This window comes from Argentina silus (assembly GCF_951799395.1).
Source record: "Argentina silus genome assembly, chromosome: 1".
NCBI lineage: Eukaryota > Metazoa > Chordata > Actinopteri > Argentiniformes > Argentinidae > Argentina > Argentina silus.
Genome location: NC_139655.1, coordinates 18,739,453 through 18,762,082, shown reverse-complemented (window position 1 = coordinate 18,762,082; position 22,630 = coordinate 18,739,453). Strand labels below are relative to the sequence as shown.

The following is a 22,630-nucleotide window of genomic DNA, read 5'->3' as shown; positions in this document are numbered from 1 at the left end:
TCTCTGGTCATACTATCTTTGGTCATCACCCGCCATATGCGGCGCCATTTCACTATTCATTCATTGGCGGCTGAATTTCTATTTCACTTTAAGGTAAGGACATCAGGGTGAAATTTAGTTTGGTGGAATCAATTAGTTTTAGATTGTATACAACAACTTGTAGTCTGTGCTGGTTAAAAACAGCTAATAGTTAGATAGCTAACGTTAGTTAACAGCGACCATGCTACTGTATGCAGACGTTTCTAGACTTCGCTCAGATTGTGGCTAACTAGCTAGCTACCAACTAGCTTACTAGCCAGATGCTAGCAAGCCAAGTTAGTTTCGTCGATTTCGTACAGTACGAAGTTACACTGAGAGTTTGGCTAGCTAGCTGGCACGTCTGAAGTTGTTTCATTGCTAGGTACTAGGTACCTAGCTAGGTTTAAAACCAGTTAAAGTCTAGGTAAATAACAAGCTAAGTCAGTAAATTCTGTTGCATGGTCGGATGTTGTACAGTGTGTTGTTTTGTTAGGTATTTCCCACGTCATGTCAATAGTTAGTGAAAAATTAGGCTGCATTTATGACAGCCAGCTAGCTAAATGTCTGCCGTGTTTGTTAGCTACATTGCTACTAGCAGCAATGTAGCTATCCCTGGCTACACAGCTGTGGAAGTGTAATTGTGCGATTCCGGTTATTCTCTGGATCAGACAGCATCAGTTTTAGATCGGTGTATTAACATAATCATTTTATAATAACTCATTGCCTATATCAGAGAGAGAGAGGTCTGTCTATGGGGCTACTTTCTAAATCAACTTTGTGATGTACTTGCCTCCTGTGGTCGTATCTTGAAGAAAAATGATCATCAGTACATTCCTCATGTTGTTTTAGAGTAAATAGTTCACATTCAGTAATCTTTGTTGCTTCTGTTCCTTTTATTATTTCAGGAATAATCCAGTTGTCATTTAAAGATGGTCAAAATCTTTATTGGCAATCTTGCCTCAAGCACAACAGAGGAAGAGCTCCGCAACCTCTTCTCCCAGTATGGCAAGATCTCAGAGTGTGACATTGTCAAGAACTTTGGCTTTGTGCACATGAACAACATGTCTGAAGCGGAGGAGGCAATCCGCAACCTCCACCACTACAAGCTGAATGGTGAGGAAATGAATGTGGAGATGAGTCGCGGGAGACCGAAGTCCACCACCAAGCTGCATGTCAGCAATATCTGTGAGGGCTGCACTATCAAGGAGCTGCGGGACAAGTTTGAGGAGTATGGCCCTGTGGTAGAGTGTGACATAGTGAAGGACTATGCCTTTGTGCACATGGAGCGTGTGGATCATGCCATGGAGGCCATCAGCAAGTTGGACAACACAACCTTCCAAGGTGAACTCTCGGGCAGGGGAGAGCAGCTAGTGTCTGCTTTCCATAATCATAAAATTAAATCCTCTTTAGATGGCGCAGATATTACATGAAAAGTAACAGCATCCCACAACATTTCTCGCCATAGAAATAAATAAACCATTTAAACCATTTAGGCCTTAATTCACGGTTTGGACTAAAAACAATTAATACAATTGTAAAGGTGGTGAAAATCCTCTTCACGGCGCTTTACGCTATCAATCGTATCATATTCAAAAGTGTGATCATATAAAGAAATTCCTTATCACGGTTTACCTCACTGGTCATTGAGTTTTTACATTTAGGAAATTCACATTTTGTAGTCGTTAGAACCAGTTGATCGCGTGTCAGAACCCAACCGTCTCATGCGTGTCTTCTCTCTCCTCACAAGGCAAGCTGATGAGCGTACAGCTGTCCACCAGTCGGCTGCGCACTGTCCCGGGAATGGGAGGTCAAACCGGCTGCTATGTCTGTGGGAAACAGGGTCACTGGTCGAAAGACTGCCCAAACGGTCAGAACGGTAGCTACGGTGACGGTCCTGGGGGTGGCCTCATGAGAGGCCGCGGCGGCAGGGGCTTCCCACGGGGTCCTCCAGGTTTTGGCAGGGGCGGTGGTTATGGGATGCTGAGGGATCCTTCATCTGATTACCTGGGTGGCCTAGCGTATAGTCGAGGGGCAAGTTACTTAGGTGGACCACCCCCTCCTTTAAGCCGTAGACCAAGCTATGGGTCCTCCGGAGAGTACAGCAGTGATGCAAGGGATCGGTACAGCAGCAGAGCAGCAAGCTCCTATCCCGAAAGGTCATCAGCATATGAGCGTGACCGTTACAGCAGTGTTGACTTTTATGAGAAGTACAGAGCACGCCCATACGGCTCTAGCTATTTTGAAGAGCGCCGCCTTTCCTATATTCCCCCTCCCCCTCCACCCTCTTCCTCCCTCTCAAGGCTCTCCTCAAGCATTGACCCGTACGAGCGTCGCACACTAGCCCCGTCATCGGCAGCTGCTTCGTACTACTCGCGAGACCGCAGCCCCATCAGGCGAGTCCCTATCACCTCTGTGGGCTATGCCTACGAGCGTTCGCGGCTGTCACCGGTGTCGTCCTCCAGAAGCTCCTCCTACGCCATCCCACGGGCCAGGGACCCCTACACTGATCGGGCCCGCTATGCTTACTAAAGCCACACACTATGAAGGTGAGCGAAACGGAGCATTGGGGATAGTGTGTTCTTACATCTGAAACGGTGCGAGCCACTTACTGTAAAGCGGGTATATGACACACAGTGGGGACCTGAGCACTGTACTCGTTTCTATGTAGTCAAGAACAGGAAGTCTTCCACACGCTGCACTTAAAGCTGTGAATCGCACCGTGAGACAACCCCGTTTCTCAAAGAGAATGCTCTGCTCTTTTTCTAGGTGTGTTTGAACCGCCGGACTTTCCTTTGCGACCATTCCTCCGAGCTGCATGGTTCCATCGAGCTGTGTGACGTGCCACAAATAAACCTTTCGCAACTCTGAATGTGATCATGCGAGAGTGATAAGGTCGGAAATTGGCGTGTGCATCTTCCTGGCATCTGTGTGCTGGCATCTGTGTGCTGGCATCTGTGTGCTGGCATCTGTGTGCTGGCATCTGTGTGCTGGCATCTGTGTGCTAGCCTCCTGCAGATGAATCGTCCTCTCAACTAACAAAACAAATCAATCCAAATTCATGTGCACATACATCTTTATTTTACTGTTGTTCAGTTGTAAGGGTTGTTGCTATCTTGAACCACATTGATTGTGTGGTGTTTATACAGTGTGATGTTTGTACTAGCTTTACCTTTCAGGCTTTCCACTTGCTTTTTTTTAGTTGTGTGGATCACCATTTTTATTCACACATCATTCTAAACCTGTTTTTTTTCCTTCCTCTGGCACACATGAAGCTCATCTCAACAAATAGGCCAATACAAATAACATGTATTTTGACAGATTGAGGTGACAATAGTTTAGAGTTTTTTCCTTTTTGAGGTTTATCTTGGTTTTATCATTTATTTCATCGGTTGTTCAGCTAATCATTAAAAATCATTATCTCATTTATGTTACGAAACCTCGAGAGTCAGTCACTTTTTCCTGGGATTTAGACCACAAACACATTTCAGAACCAGGACAGGTGAATCACCTGATCCAAAAAAGATCTCTGAAAACTGCGCACTGGCTTTCAGGGCTGTCTACTTCAGTGTCTGTTAATGGGAATTCCTGTTACGTATTATGCTCTTTAAGCTCGAGATTTCTATCGGCTGTAAGGATGACATCTTCCCAAAACTAACATTCCAACGAATTACTTTGTCATATCGAAAGGGTTAACTTTTATTCAACAGCTCAGTTTTTTTTTTTCGTTTTTTTTTTATAACTGTTAAAGTTAATTGGTATTGGGTCTCCTAAACCTTACCAAAAAGGAGCAATTTGTTTTTGTATCATGCACTTACAAATGTACTCAAGCCCTAAATCAAACTTCTTCAATTGTAAGTGTAATCATTAACCCTCTGCTTTGATTGACATTTGTAGATCAGCAATTCCCAAAGATCCTCTTAATTGTGAGTGTCGACAAGCGGCTTTGGGTCTTTTGACACCTGTCCAGAAACAACTACTTCCTAGACACTTGTGTCGATCTGAAAGGATTTAATAGATGTAAACAAGATGATGAAATTCCAGAGAGCTGTGAGCAAGGTGGAGCTACTGCTGTTTCATAGATCTACACAAAAGTAAAGTTGGCAGTGTAGAGGGAAGGTAGATGTTTGCCGTAGCTCCCTGTCTGTTACTCCCTGTCTGTTACACAGAAATTAAACTGTCTAACATACTTTATAACAAACCAAGCTTAATCCAAAATTCCCTACACATTAATCATCAAACGAATACTCAACATGGGTTACTGCTACATTACAGCAGTAGGAATAAGGTGAGCTTAACTCAGGGCTATTACTTCACCATTGAGATAACGGGACTCTTGTGTAGTCACTTTTTATGGGTGCCTTTTCTCAGCTCAGTTATGGGATTTGTTGTAGTTTGTATAATTCCTAGTCACTCAAAGCCTGTACATTGTATGCATTTAATTTTTTAATAAACCAAAAAATATTTTGGTGAATCTCTTGTTTTTTTTATTCAAATGTGCATTCCTCCTATTACCGGAGACGTTTTCCATTACATGTGTAGTCGTCTAAATCAAGTAGGAATAATAAAATACTTTTTGGATATTGGAATACATTTGTCGTTAGTTTGCTAATGTAGCCGTGTATCTGTAGTCCTACTAGCTGGCATGCGCGCGCCGCCATTTCAATTTTTAGGAGAGCCGTGATATATCAACTGTGGAAGGTACGAAAGTAAATCTACTGTAGCTAGCGAATTATGTTGCACGCATTACCGTACTTTACAGCGTAGTCGGCCATGTCGATACATCGCATCTGAACGACATGCCGACTATGAATGTAATTACGAGTTTCAGATTAATTGCTATTCATCAGTTACATAGCAAGCTCGTTATCTGCATATCTTGACAGCCAAAACACTTGCTAACGTTAGCCAATTCAATGCATTCAAATTTATAGGGAAGCAACGTTGCTTAGGAAAAACTAAATGCCAGGCTCTTTTTCTTTTACTACTAAGTGTTCTAAATAGTCCAAATCGCAACTACGTGTTACATCTTGATTGCAAGCTAGTTGCAGCGACTAGGCTATCCATTGTTAACACTATATATGTGCATTGCGGGCAGCCTGCAGTGCCGCTAGCCTTGCTGAAATTCAAAATTAGCTACGCAGTACTGCAGGTTGCCCAATGTACATACATGGTGTTAACAATGGATATCCGAGTCGCTCCTCGGGGGAGCCTCCACTGCACACACAGGTAGCTAGCCAACAGCTAATCCAATGCCTCAATGTTTTTATTTGTATCGAAATTATAAATGATATGGTTTGTAATTTAAACATAATTGTTTTCGTAATTGAATGTCTAATTTCCTCATTCACTGTTTATGTACTCTAGCGGTAAACATCACAATGGTGAAAATCTTCATTGGGAACTTGTCTCCGGACACTACAGCAGAGGAATTACGCTCCCTTTTCTCACAGTATGGCAAAATCTCAGAGTGTGACATTGTCAAGAACTTTGGCTTTGTGCACATGGATGACAAGGCGGAGGCAGATGAAGCCATCCGCAACCTTCACCAGTACGAGCTGAACGGGCAGGCCATGAATGTGGAGATGAGCCGTGGCAAACCCAAAGCCTCCACTAAGCTGCACGTCGGCAACATCAACAGCAGCTGTACCAACCAGGAGCTGCGTGCCAAGTTTGAGGAGTATGGCCCTGTGGTAGAGTGTGACATGGTGAAGGACTATGCCTTTGTGCACATGGAGCGTGTGGAGGATGCCATGGAGGCCATCAGTGGGCTGGACAACACAGCCTTCCAAGGTGAACACCTAGGCAGGGCTTGATTGGTCACTAGCCTGGTGTAGGTCATCCTGGTATTAGAATAAGGAGTTGAACTGACTAAAAGGTACTGTGAGAGCCCATTGGTAAGTCATGGATACAGGTAAGTCAGACAGAGGAGAGGGAGAAAGGGACAGTCAAACTTGTAAGTAACATGGTTTTAGTCACTATCCCAGGTCTTTATGTTGCCCAATCATTGAATCACCATCCCAAAAGCTGTATTATATTTTTGTTGAGCCTCTAATTTGCCCTAAAAACGTGTCAACATGGACCATTTTACATTAGGGCATGCCATAGACCTGAATCAGTGCCGCCCTCATCTACTGAATTAGACACGAAATGAAACATTTTGCATTTTAAAAAGTCGCAGAAAGCATTCTAAAGAAGGACTGTACATAGACAAAGTTGGACAGCTTGTTGTATCGTGCCAAATTCTTTTGCGTCTTTCTTTTTCAAGGCAAACTGATGAGCGTGAAGCTTTCAACTAGCCGTCTGCGTACTGCGCCGGGAATGGGAGAGAGGACGGGTTGTTATCGGTGCGGGCAGGAAGGCCACTGGTCCAAAGAGTGCCCACTAGACCAGAATGGTTCCTACAGAGATGGTTCAGAGCCAAGTTCTGACGGATACGCTGCCCCCAGATTCGGTGGGGGTGGTCGCGGGAGGGGTTATCACCGGGGCGACCCAGGTTATGGTGGCAGCTATGCTCCCGTGCATGGCTTTGCCAGAGGGTCTGGTTACGGGAGCGGTGCGCCCACTTATGGCAGGGGTGCGGGCTATGAGAGCACTATGAGTTATGGGGTGCCACCAAGTTACAGCATGAGCACTGAACATAGCATGGCCCGAATGTACGGCAGCGAGGCCGCATACGGGAGTAGCAACTCGAGCTACGGCGCGGTACCAGCCTACCCCATGCGGCGGTCGTCCTACGAGGACAGGGATCTGTATGGTGTCGTGGACTTCTACGAGAAGTACAGGGCTCGCCCGTATGGAGCCAGTTATTTCGAGGAGCGCCGTTCTGTCCCCTTGCCCGCCCCACCACCATCTTCCTCCTCGGCCATTATGAGGGAGCGTCTGCCGCCCTCTAGCCTCGACCCATACGAGCGCCGTCCTCTCCCACCTCCACCAGCCCCTGTCTCATACTACTCACGTGATCGGAGCCCGATTCGGCGAATCCCTGCCGAGACAGAGCGCTACGCGTATGAGCGCTCACGCCTCTCCCCGGTGTCCTCCCTCCCTAGGAGTTCGGCTTACGACCTCCCGCGGGACCCCTATGCGGAGCGGGCGCGCTATGCTTACTAACCTTTCTCCTACTCTGCCAGGTGAGAGCTGACTAGCTTTCAGAGATTAAGGTATGTTCAAGGGTTAGTTCCTTTGGACTGGCGTTAATGTGAACACTGGGTGTTTAATAGATTATTGTAGAGGTAACATCTCAGGTGAGGCTCAGGTTTTCAATATTTGTATTGACATTATGATAAGGCTGGCGTCCTCAAGCTTGATGAACAGAATGCATGGCGGAGATTGCAGATTGAATAGATAACAATGATATGTGGTATACTCTCTTTGCAGGTGTTGCTTCAACAAACGTGACAGACTTGTGTCCGGTCGACCAACTTTATTTCTTGGCCCAATGCGTTTCACTTTGGCACGATCGTGGGATGGTGATATTGTAGTCATTTTGCTTCACTGTTTGGCATGTCTCTTGTGTCAACCGATAGATTAGTTTCATTTGTACTTCCCCACTGAAAGCAGAATGTACATAGGTGTTTAGCAACTACAACAGCAACCAAGTGCATGTTGTTTTTACTTTCATGTGAGTCACAATCACAACATACAGTATGTAGTCAAATCAGTCACTATGAAGGCGTTTTATGTATTAGTGTAATGAATGCAGTCCTTGACTGATCATGTTTGCTTTTTTAACAGATCACCTAATACCTCACCTAAAGCCTAATCTTTGTAATGATTTTAAATGGAAGCAGTTTTATTAAACTTCAAGAAATGAAAGGCCCAATGGACAAATTGTACACTTAAAGGGGCAATCTGGGATTCAAACAATAACAAAGCGTTCTCCCCGCCACTTTTTTTGGTAAACAGCTGAGTAATGTAACTGGAGAAATGTAACCACTGTTATATTCATAGACAGAGCTATGGATGCAAGAACTGACCATCCATGAGATCAAAATTATAGTTTCAATCATGTTAACAGTATTTGTTTACAATTATTATTATTTATTTTTTTTACAAACAATGGCATAAACAAGGTTATATTTTGGGTTCTGATAGGGTAAGACCATAGACATACATCAATGGGTAAGACGGTTGAACTAAGCTTGTGAAGCATGTATACGTTATATTCTTGAATAATCAAATGCTATATATTATTAATTACAAAGTCCAAAAATGGATGTACCAATTCCAGATTGCCCCTTTAAATTGAGATTCCACATTTTCACTAATTCTCATTGCATGTGGGCCTTTATTTTATTCTGGCAGTAAAGAAACATAGAGCCTTTTACACAGGAAATATGTTTTAGAAAATGAAGATTGAAAGAAACTGGGGGAAACAAAACTGAACACTACTACCAACACCATTCTCAACCTAAGATATGATCAAGATTTGCGTGTACATGAATAATTGCTCAATTCTATGAGTATACATACCATATCTGAGCTTTTTAATGTAATGCCTCTGAAACTAACACTATCCCCATAGGCCCATTCCATCTGGCTTAATTAGTGTTTTAATGTTGCATTTGTGTTTGTCCTGTCCTTAATTATGATTTTGAGAAATATTTATGTGAATCTGTTTCTTAATAAAATTGTTGTTGAAAAAACTTTACTATTTTCTGTTTTAATTTTGGTTTATATAGACAGTGTATATAATATGACATTATAGTTAACCCTTGTTCAAATGGTCTCTCCATATATCTTGGTATCCGAACTGAACTGAACTATAACTACATCATTAAGATGATGATGTTGGTGGTACACATTCAAAGATTGGCATGTTTTACCCTATAGATTAATCACTACAAGTGTTATTTTTGACTCAATTGCCAACAGTTCAGTCAGGCTTGTGCTAATGCCTGTACTAATGCTTCTTTGTTAATTCAAAAGGTATACCCTCAGTATGAACAAAACAGATCCACATGCATGGATCTCAGATGATTAACTCAATAATTAACATGTCATACAAAGGTAATTCCTGCATCTGGTAGGATACTTCCAACATGTGTGGCCTCAGAGCAGGGTTGGTGTGAATTCATTTTAAATTCCATTAATTCCAGAAGTTAATTGAAATCTAAATATGACTTTTCAATACATTGACACATTCTAGGTATCTGGATACTGTATGTTCCAATTGTCAGCAACAATTGTTAGTGTTCTTTACATTCTTCTGTAAATTGAAAATAAAAATCTTTGGAATTGAATTAGAGTTTCAAAACACTTCCTGAAATGATTAAAGAGTTTATGTTTAATTTATGTTTAAACAGCACTAAATGACCATGCTGAATCATTACTTATGATGCATTGGCAGTCTGACAGTGGCTTGCACCAGTCAAGACCCGGCCTGAATTTGCTTTTCCAAAATGTTCGGGACGTTTCTGGGCGTCTACCACTTGCTGTGAGCGACTTGCATGTGTGTGGCTCATTGGCTATACTGTATGCATGGATAATACTTCATAAAAATAAAAAATCTCGAAATTTCGAGAATAAAGTCTGTTATATTTCAAAATTAAAGTAGGGGATTTGGTTAATTGCATGCCTCCCTGTTGTTGTGTGCCACCGTTGAAATGCCTGAGTTAGATGACCTGGTGAAACTGTACTTGTTAACATGTGCCACAGTGATGGCAAGAGGAATGTGTGGGGGGGGGGGGAAAGGAAGTGCCTAATGGAGCCTACACGTGATATGCGACGTGCACTGGGCTAAACGCAAGGTACGGCGCAGCTTGCGCTCCCTCAAACTTCCGCAACGCCACTTAGGAAACTTGATTAGGAAGCGCAGCGGCGTCCTCCATTGAAAAACAATGTCTGGCTCGCCTGGCGCAGTACTGGTATAACGGGAATTCGACTCAGTGTGGATACCTACTGGGGTAGCGTCTATTTCCAGGTCATGTCAGGGTTTTGATATTGCGCAATAATCAGAAGTATGAGTATGTGTATTTAATGGATGCTTTCGGGTGCAATTTACCGAATATGCGTTTGTATTTATGGTTCGTAAATTAGGTGTAATTTATCTAATATGCGTTTGTATCGAGCTAGCTTTATTAATCGTAAATTTGGTTTAATTTAGCCCATATGCGTTAGATGCTATAAATCGATGGAAATAGATACTACCCAAGTAGATATTCACACCGAGTCGGATTTCCCCTGACTTGGTTCTTGCGCTTCTCATGTGAATGCCGCTTAAGAGTGTGGCTTTGGCATTTATGGCTGGCACTAGAACAGGCTAACTTGTCTGAATTGTGAAATGTATAGTAACATCTTGTCTGCTCAAGTACAAGCAAATGCCTTCAAACTCATTGGACTCTTCATCATACAGCAAGACAATGAACAGACACACATACTACCATATCAACTAGAGAGTTTTTCAGGGCCAAAATGTGCAACGTTATTGACTGTTGTGCCGCAGATTATTTTCAGAAGTAGGAACCACACAGACTTGGATGAGGTAGACTATTGGCCTTTCTGCAAAGTTAAACTACAAACAACGACCCAAAGTAGCATGCAGATTACTTTGCATACTTTTACATGCCCATTTTCGGTGCCTTTATCGGCACGGACCCTCTCTGGGCACCTTCCCAGACGCGTAACAAGTAATAAAGTAAAGTATCTGCTATTACCTTTGGGTCGTTGTTTGTGGTGAAGACTTCCAGCCTCAAAACATATGCAATACCATCCTGTATTGCAATACTATATGGAGTCCATTTTCCATAGCGCGGTAGGACCTTTGGTTGTGTGTTGTCGTCTCAGGTGTCATGCTCGCCAAAGCTCCACACCTTGAGGATCGATCAAATTGATTATCTGTCTTATAGTGTCTTGCGTTTCTACAAAACCTTTCTGAATTACACAAACATGCAACCATCTGTAGCCTTGCATTTCTCCATTCCTGTTGATTTCACATTGCACAAATGCCAATATATGGAGATAGATTACTGACAATATTATTGTAAATAAAAGGAGTAAACTAACAAATGTGTACCATGATCCGTAAACAAAAAACACACAATTGTCAATCCACAAGCAAACTCCTCTTGATTTGTATTTGTACACATTATTCAAATAAATGCAAAATGTTTTGTAAATGTATGAAAATATTTGTGAGAAAATGCTATCACATGGATGCTATCACGTGGATGCAGCAGTCGTGCTATTCGGTCACGGCTATTCACTGTCCTGGCGCACCACTGGTGGAACGAGCTTCCCACTGCTGTCATGACTGCAGTCACTACCTATCTTCCGCCGTAGACTGAAGACCCATCTCGTCAGGCTACATCTTGACGGTCCCCCCTAAAGACCTCTTCATCCCCACTACCCCCCTGTACAGTTTCTTTACTGTAAATAATAAAAAATAAAAAAAGTAATTATTCCTTCTTCTAGCATTGTGACTGCCAATGGCCCCTGGTCCAATAGATTTGTTTTTCTTATGATGATTGATGTACAGATGATTCACTTCCTTAGACAAATGTACTTGTAAGTAGCTTTGGATAAAGGCGTCTGCGAAATGTCTAAAATGTAAATGTAAACATTTGCAAACAAACCATGTATTTTGACGTACCCAAAACAGGTACGAAACAGCGACCACTAACGGCTGTTCTGGCTATCCCTCGCTCAGTCGCAGTAATGTCATCAAAACGTCACTGAAGGGCTCACTCGATATGAGAGGGTTGGGGAAGGGGATGCATACATTTCGAATGGAAAGGACCCTTCCTATATACAGTTATTGAGTTTACCCATGTTGTGGACGACCAGTGATAACAGCGGGGCTCCATAGCGCCTTGCTTCAGAAACTGCGTGAGCCTCGATTTCGCGACACTTATAAATCTCAAGCAGCGTTTTTGTTGTTGTTGAGCAAGTCGAACATATGTTATCCTCATCATCCAACTAGTTTTGAACTGCTCAAGATTGATCACCTCAAACAAGGTCATTCGATTTCTCGGTAGGTGTAGAGCCACGATTGTCAAGGCAAGGGTCCAATCACCTTTAGCGAAACTTCAGGGTGATGACAAAATTACCTTATATTTCATCCAACAAAAAGGGGTAACGTTTAGAATGGGACTTTTCTAAGCCAATAGCAGAGCTTTACTCGACAGTTGATCCTCCTTTGTGATATTCCGTAGAACGCCATCTTGACTGTTTCACAGCTCGAGCGGAGAAGGTTGCGGATGTTGTAGAATTCGACATTTCTTTATCTATTTAACAGCGTTAGAGCCTACCTAGATTTGATTATACGTACACTTTTAACAACAGAGCACATTTGGACATGGCTACGGGAGCTAATGCAACCCCCCTGGGGAAGCTGCACCCGAGTATAGGCGCTAAACGAGGCTTCGAGGCCGGGCCTGGTGCGGGGTTAATGGCTCCACCGGTGCCGCCTGTTTCCTTTCCCTCCCTCCAGAACTTTCAGCCTCCAATTCCAAACGTCTCTTTCCCGCAAACACACCAATTTACCACGGCAGCTGGATTCCCAACTCCGGCACCACAGCCACCTCCAGGAGCAGGAATGCAGTCCCCGTCAGGTAAGTCTGCTACGCTAACAGCGTGGCTAAAATAAGCTAAATTAGCTATACAGCAAAGGCCTGCACAGGGATATGCGAGGCCAGGAGCTCACTATCTACATTCTGTGGTCAGACTAATCGAAAGCGTTCCATTATTTAGAAATATTGTATACAATTTCAACTTAACATCTGTGTGTGGCTAGCTACCCTGTTAACAACGTTCCAATTCATCGGACGTTTAATTCCTTTCGAAAAAAAATGTTTTTGAGCGCTAGATAACGTTTGGTATTATTAGTCAGACCTGTCACACGTTTTATGATTTTTGCAATGACTGTTTTTCACCTAGTTGTAGAACATTTATAGTTCACGTAGAGAACTATAAATCTCATTGTTTCTCATCTGTCAGACTTCGGTCAGAAAAAGGCCAGAAAGAGGAGTCGCTGGAGTAGCGAAACACCCGACCAGAAGACGGTAATTCCTGGCATGCCCACTGTTATCCCGCCTGGACTGACACGGGATCAAGAAAGAGCCTATATAGGTAACTGGCTTGTCCATTGCTTTATTACAAAAGTGCTAGATTTATTATAGTCACTCTACTATGTTCAGCTTTACAGGGGAGCTGTTGACTTTAGAGGCTTTACTGTGGCTCTCTTTTGTTTGTTCTCTACCTGCATATAGAAATGTTATGCATAGTTCATGCTTGCTGAATTTCATCAGTTTTAGCTATATATGAAATAGATAGAATGACATGCTGCCAGATACCTGCCATTGATTCCATGCAAGAGAACAACTAATCTGTTTAATCTGTTAAATTATTTAATGACATTGCCCAACACATTTAGTGTAACATTATGTTTTCTAAAGCCTTACTTGTTTAATTTTGACATGCAGTAGTAGTCATACTGCAATATCATATTGCTCTAACTAACAAAATTCAGCATTCTAATACTAACTTGTTGATGTGGAGTGTCAATGAAGGACATTTTCTTATGAAAGGAGGTACATTAATGTGGTTCTCCTGTAGCAAGTGTTTTTGTGGCATCAAGGTTTGCATACCACTGGACATCCATTACCAAAAACAGAAGAAAATAACTGTGCCAGATGCCACTGCTTGTTGTGAATTGTCTAGGGCTGCAGGTCTTCTGTCCCTTTGTTCTTTACCAACTATGCCCTGGCATGAAGGGGTTGACACATGTTGTCTGTGTAACATGCAAAATGAAGCCCCTTTTAATAGGCTTCTATGAGTTAGTGTGAGCAATGCTGCTTCAATGGCAAAAAAACATTATTCTCACATCTAGTGCATCCTTTAAAAACATGGATGTTCCTTATTTCTGGTTAATATCCAGAGAGCTATAGGCCTGTTGCGGGTCAGGCAGGAAATTGAGGTTACTCTCCCTCTTACTTACAAGACCCATAAGTTCTGATGCTAAGACGCTCAGCTGAATATAAAGTCTGTGAAGACCAAATTGGTTTGTAGAACAATGATCAGTTTGACTCTATATGCCTGCCAGCAGCAGTGACACTCTGTCTCAGTAGACACTCCTAGTGTGTGATGCAGGTGAGTTTACGTTCATGACCTTTCAATAACGGAATTTGTTATTGATGTTGTTCAGTCATTGTTAATGGTTGGTCTTCCTTGGTATGTAAACATTCATTTGTGCCTACCTTCTGTTCTCACTCGTTTTTCATTTGCTCATTCACAAGAACAAACATGTATTTGTTGAAGCCCCTTAAGGTTAAATAGAAGTGAAATACAACACACAGGGGCTGTCTTTATCTCTGACAGTTTCTCAATGAAACCAGAAACATCCTAATTGAGTCATTGGGAAATCTCTTGGGAGAGTGGGAGGTGTTGGTTATGGGTTGATTTGGTTTACGACTCCCACAAAGAAATGTGCATGTGATGTGATTTGTTTCCTTCTCAGTTTTGAGTATTACCTAAAGTAACAACAGTGGCCCCTCAGCTTAAGATCTACAGGAGTGCAGACAGTGACTGAGCAGTTTGTTTATTGAACCATAACATTTCTATTGTAATAGGCCTTTTGGTGAACCAGGTTTCCCTTTTATGCCAATGCCACTTAAGCAATGACAGAGACATCATATGAAGTGACGTTTCCTAATGGAAAGGCTTGGGCTGGGGTTTGAAAAATGTTAGTTTAGATTGGCGGGCATTTTATGGAACCCTGACAATGATCCACTCTAAAATGTTGCTGTACTTAAACCCTTCCATCATTACTGGGATGCCACATTTTTCACATGTAGGCTACACCACATTCTTCCTCAGAACTTGTATATCTGATGAGGGTTTACCAAATTGGCTCTAGATTTTCACATGAACACAAGTATGTTCCTTTGGGGCATCTGTATTCCCAGAAATGAGGAAGGGTTTCATGTTGTTGAATATTTGCTGAGATTCAAAAGTTCATTTGATCCCCTTGTGTTTTAATGTAAACTGCTCATTCATTGTAATCATGTGTTTTTTTTGCCTCTCAAAGAAATTAGACAGTGCTCTAATTCACAATGCACTGTTTCCAGATGATGTTATGGTGGTAACCACATTTCTCTCCATCCTTCTTGTTTTTCTTTCCTAACCTGATTTCTTCCAGTCCAACTGCAGATCGAAGACCTGACTCGTAAACTGCGTACAGGAGACCTGGGAATCCCTGTTAACCCTGAGGACAGGTCGGGAAAAGTTTTAAACCCACGAACAGTAACATTTTCTCTACCTTCTTGTCGTTCTTTTGAAGCCAAATGTTGGTGTTTGGTAAAGTATTGAATGCTCTAGGTAGAGGTTTAAGAGCCACTGCAGGGGCTACATACCTCTTTAGTGGTAGAGCCATAACGTAAATAACTCACTGGGTCTATTTGCCCAGTTTATTTGCTTATTGTTTCTGTAGTGTTTGAGGGATGTTCCATTTCTATAAATGGTGCTGTAGTCACAGCTCAGTCACAGCTTAGAATGTTGATTGAAGACTTGAAAGATGGTAAACTCCAGCATAGTTACAAATTGCAGAACTGGAGAACTTGCAGTTGGCTCTGAATTAATTATCCAGTCATTGATGGGCTGTTAAATGTGTATTAAATAATTCAGTGTGACATCCCAACCGATATTCAATTACTGAACATCTATATGAATTGGACAATCTAAATTAATAATTGAAACATCATGTCTGTGATGAGCTGCAAAGGGGTGCCACCTCTCCTTTCAACTTGTAGAGTTGATGTATTTCAAGCATCTCCAGCATCGATTTAGTAATCTAAATTACCCACATTAGAATATCTGTTATGAGATCTCCGTTACATTTTCTTATACACATATTGCATTGTCTGCTGACAGTTGGGATCATTCCTATGCAATGCTTTTTGCTGTCTGTCAGAAGACAATGACTTAAACCCTCATATCAAATGTGATAGATATATATTTAGAGCACATTTATTTATTTGTAACCTCTTGTGTCACGTGTTGCTTATTATTTGGATTCATTGACCTGATATGTCCATATCCTGGTTTAACCATTGTTAGTCAACGTGATGGAGGTGGGTGTGTGTGAGGGATGTCGCGTCAATGACTTCTGAATCTGTTATTGATCATTTAACCCATATGAATGGTTATCATTTAAGACTTTCGTTATAAAATTGGCATTTTAGAAATCTATTTTGCTTATCATGTTTAAGTTGAGGATAGTACGTATATTATACATCTTGAATATATTATGCTAGTCTTTGAAATGGTCATTGTTAAGAGATCGTTTATTCTAAGAAATCTCTCTAGCGGTTTTGTTCATTAGTAATAGATGTCTTTAGTAAAGTCTGTTTTTGCTAGCTTGATTTGATATAGATGTTGATGTGTTGCTCACTTGGCACGTCTCGTCAATTCAAATGGTCCAAACTTTGAAGGTTCCACCTGAAACCTGAGAATTTAACTTTCAATCATTGGCTGTTTTTCCATGGTCATCAATGATTTTTCATAATGAGGCTTCAGGAATTCAGCCCATGGGGGGTTCCACCATACACCAGGTGGACTCTTTGGCTCTGAAGGAGAACCCTGTGATCCTGACTATTCCAGAATGACAATGACCTGCTCTCACACAGTAGTCTGCATAAGCATCTGTTCCCTCAGGAAATGTCATGTTCTTAATGAGTGTGAGAGATATCTCTGTTGGCCACAGCCCCTGTCGTCTGTACTTGATATAGTTTCTCATTATAATCTTAATCAGACATTTCCACAGCGACAACAAAAAGCTCCTTCCAGGACACTAATAAGCCACTCACCACTCCGACGTCAAACAAATAACGGGAGTGTTTCAGGTTGTCACCGTTGGAAGTCTCAAGCAAAAAAAAGAGCATCCTTTCCTCTATTTTTTTCTACTTTTCCTCTCCTTTGAATTGTCCATTAACCAGGCACAAATGTCGCTCTCTGCTGGGAGCGCACAAAAAGGTTAACGTCTAATCATAATTCATTTTCTCTAACCCAAATTACCCCTCGTCACCTTAACCTTTTTCAAGCACAGAGCCTCTTTAACACAGCAAAGCAGGTTTTCAGCATCCAAGGGGAGGTATGGACCTGGCTTAAACCCCTCTCCACCTCAACACCAAATATGGCACCGACTCCCAAAGCCAGCGTTTCTTAGGAGTGCAACTTTACAATCCTTTACATCCTGTATGCAGGATTAATTACATCGATTTTTTTTATAGATGTATTCTAATATAGTTTTTGTCGATAAATTCAGTTCAAGTGGTGGTTGCCCCTATAGTCGATTTATATCACTCATACCTTTTGGTCACACAACCCATGAGACTGATCTCAAGTCAAGTCTTCATTTGACATGCAGTCTCTAGTACCCATTTTCAGACTGGTATGAAATCACATAACTTAATTGGTGAGTCAAATGCTACAGTCTGCTTAAGAAACTCAGATTTCCCATTGAGAATGCAGGCAGTAAAGCCAAATAGATTGCCCCCCTTTTGGCATGTGTCACATGGCCCTATGAGATAACAATTTGTTTTTCCCCCCCAGTGACCAAATGCTTACCGTAACCATTGTTTCTCTTGCCTCCCCTTCCCCTCCATGAGAAGTGTCTCATGCTATAATCAAGTGTTCTTCTAAGAGTTTTCTTGGTAACCAAATGTTATTCCAGGCCTAGTTAGACATAGGGAAACTTATGATTGTCAATGGCACAGTTATTATGGCAGTTTTAGTATGAGATGTTAACGCCTGTCTGTGTACTCTGGTCTTCCCCTTCCCTCAGGTCTCCCTCCCCAGAGCCCATCTACAACAGTGAGGGTAAGAGGCTGAACACTCGGGAGTACCGCACACGCAAGAAGCTGGAGGAGGAGCGCCACTCCCTCATCACAGAAATGGTCGGACTCAACCCTGAGTTCAAGCCCCCAGCAGACTACAAGTACGTCTCCTGAGTCCTCAGATTTAATTATTTCCTTCCAGAGCTATTAGACCGGACACGTAAAATCCATGTTTACGTGATATGGAGTTAATACACTCCTATTGTAGTCGACTTCTACATCGGCTGCATGTGTAAAGTGTAGATGTTGCAAGGCTCCCGTAGCAGCAATGTAAAATTACATTTAGTGTATTTATTTGCATCCATGGGTACAACTGTTCATGCTTCTGGTGTAGCAGGCAAAATGACTGCGCTGACGGCACGTTGATGTTTTATGCACGCTTCATCCGGGTGTAGCAGCTCTGATAAGCTCAATGATGGCTGACGGTTCATCATTCCCTTTTTGTTGGTCTGAATGATTGGTCACGATTAAGGTGCATTGATGACTTTGGACATACATTGTCCATTCACCTGTGGCTGTGTATTTTTTTTATTTTTTATTAAATTGATCAAACGTTTCCCTCCCAGGCCCCCAGCTACCAGGGTCAATGACAAGGTGATGATCCCACAGGACGAGTATCCAGAGATCAACTTTGTTGGCCTGTTGATTGGGCCACGGTGAGTAGGCCTCTCACATGGAGAAGTAAATGTTCATTGGCCTTGTATTTCTATTTTTACATGCTAGGGTGACAATGCCAGGGATCTTCACGTGATTGTAGATGGTGTCTTTTAGTCGTTAATAATGCCATACTACATGCAGGCACACACACACACACACACACACACACAGAGGATGAGTGTTGAGTTGTCTGTTCTTGTGGCCTTGCAGTGGTAACACCCTGAAGAACATTGAGAAGGAATGCTGTGCCAAGATCATGATCCGTGGTAAGGGCTCTGTGAAGGAGGGAAAAGTGGGCCGTAAGGATGGACAGATGCTGCCAGGGGAGGATGAACCCTTGCATGCCCTGGTCACTGCCAACACCATGGAGAATGTCAAGAAGGCCGTTGAGCAGGTGAGGTCACACCCAATTCCTAATCAGCTTTCACTCAGTTGTTCACTCGCTCTCTTAGATTTGCACACATGCTGAGGATTGTCCAATCTGTTGTTCATAGATCCGCAACATCCTGAAGCAGGGCATTGAGACCCCTGAGGACCAAAACGACCTGCGTAAGATGCAGCTGAGAGAGCTGGCGAGGCTGAATGGCACCCTTAGAGAGGATGACAACAGGTGAGTCTCAGCCATGCACATTGAACAACTTTCCGACAATCACTTTCACAATCTCAGGCATGCTGCCTGGCAGGATGATGGTGATATCTGCATGCCCTTTGCTCAAGTTGAATACCCTTGTCTCTGTGCCCTCCAGGATCCTCCGTCCCTGGCAGAGTTCCGAGCCCCGCAGCATCACCAACACTACCCTCTGTACCAAGTGTGGCGGGGCAGGCCACATCTCATCTGACTGCAAGTTCACCAGGTAACTACACACTGCAATATCAGGCTTTAGGCTACAGGTTGGAAAGACTGGACTTTTTAAATTATTATTATTATTATTATTATTTGTTATATGCATTGTTATGAAAAGTGTTTGTGAAAGTGAATCCCTATGAAAGATTTATGTATTCCTTTTGATCTCAGAAAAAAGGAATGTCCGCAACTCTGGTATGCTCCCATGGTGATTTTAATTCAGATGCACAAACAGGAAATGTTTTGATCTGAGTAGGATCTTCTTCAGGCCAGAGTTGTGGACATCCCTTTTTTCTTTGATACGTTCTTCTTTCCTGCATCTGTTGAATTCGATGTGCATATTTTTCTTCTATTTTCCTTTTTAATCTGCCACAATTTCTAAATATAGGTGTCCTATATTACAAATGCACCATGCATTAAGCCTCTGATCTCTCCACTCCCCAGCTCCTTTGCCCCCAGGCCTGGTGAGCCTCCCCAGTCTGCCCAGGACAAGGCCCGTATGGATAAGGAGTACCTGTCCCTCATGGCTGAGCTGGGAGAGGCACCTGTCCCCTCCTCTGGTGGGGGACACTCAAACAACCAGTCCAGCGGCCCCCGAGGCTCAGGCCCCGGCAACAACCACCTACAACAGGTCAGTCCTCTCAGAGTGGTTTAATGTACTGACTGACAAAAGTTACAAATTCTTCTTGTGCTAAGCCAAGTATCTGTCTCTGACTGTGTATTTGCTTCTGCTGCAGAGCCGTCCACCCTGGATGAACTCGGGCCAATCGGAGAACAGGAACTTCCACAGCATGCATGGGGGCCACGGAGGACATGGAGGACACGGGGGACACGGAGGACACCACAACTTCCCTCCCCCCATGCCCAACATGGGAGGGCCTCCCATGCCCCCTAACCCCAACGGATTGCCGCCCCCATGGATGCAGCCCCCACCACCCCCCATGAGCCAAGGCCCACACGGACACCACATGGGTAAGTCACAGTCAGTTCGCAATGTGCAGTGTTTAATTGCTGCTTTGTAATACTTACTTTGAGTAAGTTTGATTTGTAAGTTGATCATTTTATCCCCATTTGAAAATCTTTGTTTCCCCCACATTGAGCACTTAATTGTGTCTAAAGGATTTCTCTTTCCTGCCTGTGTAGGTCTGCTGCCTCCCCCAATGGGCATGATGCCACCCCCTCCTCCACCCCCCAACAACCAGCCACCTCCGCCACCGTCAGGTCCCCTGCCGCCATGGCAGCAGCAGGCCCCCCCACCCCCTCCAACCAGCAGCATGGCCACCAGTGCACCACTGCCATGGCAACAAAGTAAGAACACTGTCTTTATTTCCCCAGCCTTGGCAGTAAATGGTCACTGCCAGTTTCCCACAGTTTTCTATAGCAGTTGGAGGCCATCAATATTGACAGTGTATTCAGAGAATATTTTATAATATTTCTTCTTTCATGTTAGTATTCAAATAACATGACAGGAATTGACCATTAGTCAGGTGTTATTAATACTGATCAAACAAGTATATATTGTTGTTGTTTTTTTGTTTCACTTACACAGTTCTCTCCTCTGCAGATACCACCACAACATCCAGTCCAGGCACTGGCAACCTGCCCCCTTGGCAGCAGCCTCAGCAGTCTGCTGCCTCTGGCACTCAGCCTCCTCCACCCATGGGCACCCCTTCTATGGTCCCGCCTCCACCCGGAGTCCAGCCCCCTCTCCCCCCTGGTGCGCCCCCTCCCCCTCCACCCCCACCCCCTGGCTCAGCCGGCATGATGTATGCCCCCCCTCCGCCCCCACCCCCCATGGACCCTTCCAACTTTGTCACAATGATGGGGATGGGGGTCCCAGGCATGCCCCCCTTCGGTATGCCTCCTGCACCACCACCTCCACCCCCTCAAAATTAATTACACACAGCACCATGGTCCCCAGTCAACCACAAAAACACCCTCCCAGATGTCCTCAGACCCTATCGATTTTCAGCACAACATTCACAACCAGATACCCCATGGACTGACAAAGCTGCACTGGTCATATAGTTTTGTTCTTTGAGAATGACCTGTGTAATACTGTAATGAGCAGACAACTTTTCAAAGAAGTGAAAGGTGGTGTGGTTACATTTGTAAATTTGCTTAACTTAATTTTTCTGTTTTTAAAGTAAGTGTTTGATTACTTGGTATAAGCTCCATGTCCACACAAAGCTGTTGCTGTGCATATAGTATGGTATGCATTGTATCTATTTTGCAGGGCTCCCTACATGGTTTATCCCCATCACTCACTTTGCATATTAAATAAATCACCTCGAACAGTCACAAGCTTGCTTTTCCGACAGTGGATGTCCTACCCATGTTCTTTGCTTTTGCTCTGCATCAAGTACAATTACTGTTTAAGTTCCTCTGTATAGGTTCCTCAGCATACTAGCTGTTTAATGGAAACTTGCAGTGGATTTGGGGTGACTTATTGAAGTCAAGCTGAAGCCTATGTATTTTTGTTTTTGTTCACAATTAATTTTGCTGTTCAAATTCTTCAGCCAGTTTTCAAGCATGATAGTCCAATGGACTCCAGCTTCACTGTCACGTTAAATTCAATTTCTATGGTTTCACTGAGCTGAATATTTTTGTAACCGAACCTGATGTGAAGTGTATCGCTCAGATTTTTTGGATGTGAGATCCATCTCCCTTCCTATTCTTTGTCAGAAAATGGGTCTTTGTAAGGTTTGATTTCTTATTCAGAAAAAGACATGTTGTGGATTTGTTACCTGCATTTCAGCCATCATATTAAGGTTTTCTCATAGATTCTGATTCTAATTCTGTTAGAATGCAATGAATATAACCCGACCTACATTCAACAACTGGCTTAAGAGAAGCCCTGAAGTACTTGATTTCTGAGAAAGTCTAATTGGATGCTTCCTCTGTCTACCCTCTGATCTGTAGCTGTGTGCAGTGAACTAATTGATTCAGCAACATCACAGCCTGTTTCTGTAACCGTAAGTTGCTTAATGAAAAAAAGAAACAATGTTAGATGACATACAATTGTATTTTTACTCTATTTTTGGAATTGGTTTGTCAGCCTTATGTTGTGTTGGGTCTAGCCTGAATGAATAGTAATTGAAATGTTGCTTGATTGTTATTAAACTGATCATCTTTAATGATTTTGGAGTCAGTGGTTTTTGTCCACATATCACACTTTTCTTCAGCTTCCAGAGACCCTTTACTTTTTAGACAGTGTCCACCCAAACCCAAATGGATGCCTAACCAGCAATGGTTGTGTTTGCTACATATGTCCATGAGGATA

General features: G+C 42.9%; 1 protein-coding gene across 9 annotated transcripts; it reads left to right on the top strand.

Moving 5' to 3' along the window:
• The first annotated feature begins 26 nt into the window (after positions 1-26).
• sf1 (splicing factor 1) lies at positions 27-22,487 on the top strand. 9 transcript variants are annotated; one of them, XM_083671819.1, is made up of 14 exons: positions 27-93; positions 924-1,359; positions 5,383-5,808; positions 12,952-13,083; positions 15,152-15,227; positions 17,795-17,947; positions 18,413-18,502; positions 18,714-18,897; positions 18,998-19,113; positions 19,250-19,357; positions 19,792-19,978; positions 20,085-20,319; positions 20,491-20,655; positions 20,912-22,487. In XM_083671819.1, exons 2-14 carry the CDS (start codon positions 948-950, stop codon positions 21,241-21,243), a joined length of 2,616 nt encoding a protein of 871 aa, XP_083527945.1. In that variant the 5' UTR covers positions 27-93; positions 924-947; the 3' UTR covers positions 21,244-22,487. The 9 variants fall into 9 exon arrangements, with proteins under 9 accessions (XP_083527945.1, XP_083527939.1, XP_083527943.1 ...); XM_083671811.1 differs by lacking the exons at positions 27-93; positions 924-1,359; positions 5,383-5,808 and adding an exon at positions 12,174-12,566; XM_083671813.1 differs by lacking the exons at positions 12,952-13,083; positions 15,152-15,227; positions 17,795-17,947; ... (6 more) ...; positions 20,491-20,655; positions 20,912-22,487 and adding exons at positions 6,284-7,145; positions 7,393-7,524.
• Positions 22,488-22,630: the final 143 nt, after the last annotated feature.

Bases quoted from the DNA above. Each gene is read 5' to 3' on its own strand.
- sf1 (XM_083671819.1), top strand. From the start codon at position 948: ATGGTCAAAATCTTTATTGGCAATCTTGCCTCAAGCACAACAGAGGAA. The intron at 18,503-18,713 runs GTGAGTAGGCCT...GTGGCCTTGCAG, and splicing joins GGCCTGTTGATTGGGCCACG to TGGTAACACCCTGAAGAACA. The intron at 19,358-19,791 runs GTAACTACACAC...TCCACTCCCCAG, and splicing joins TCTGACTGCAAGTTCACCAG to CTCCTTTGCCCCCAGGCCTG.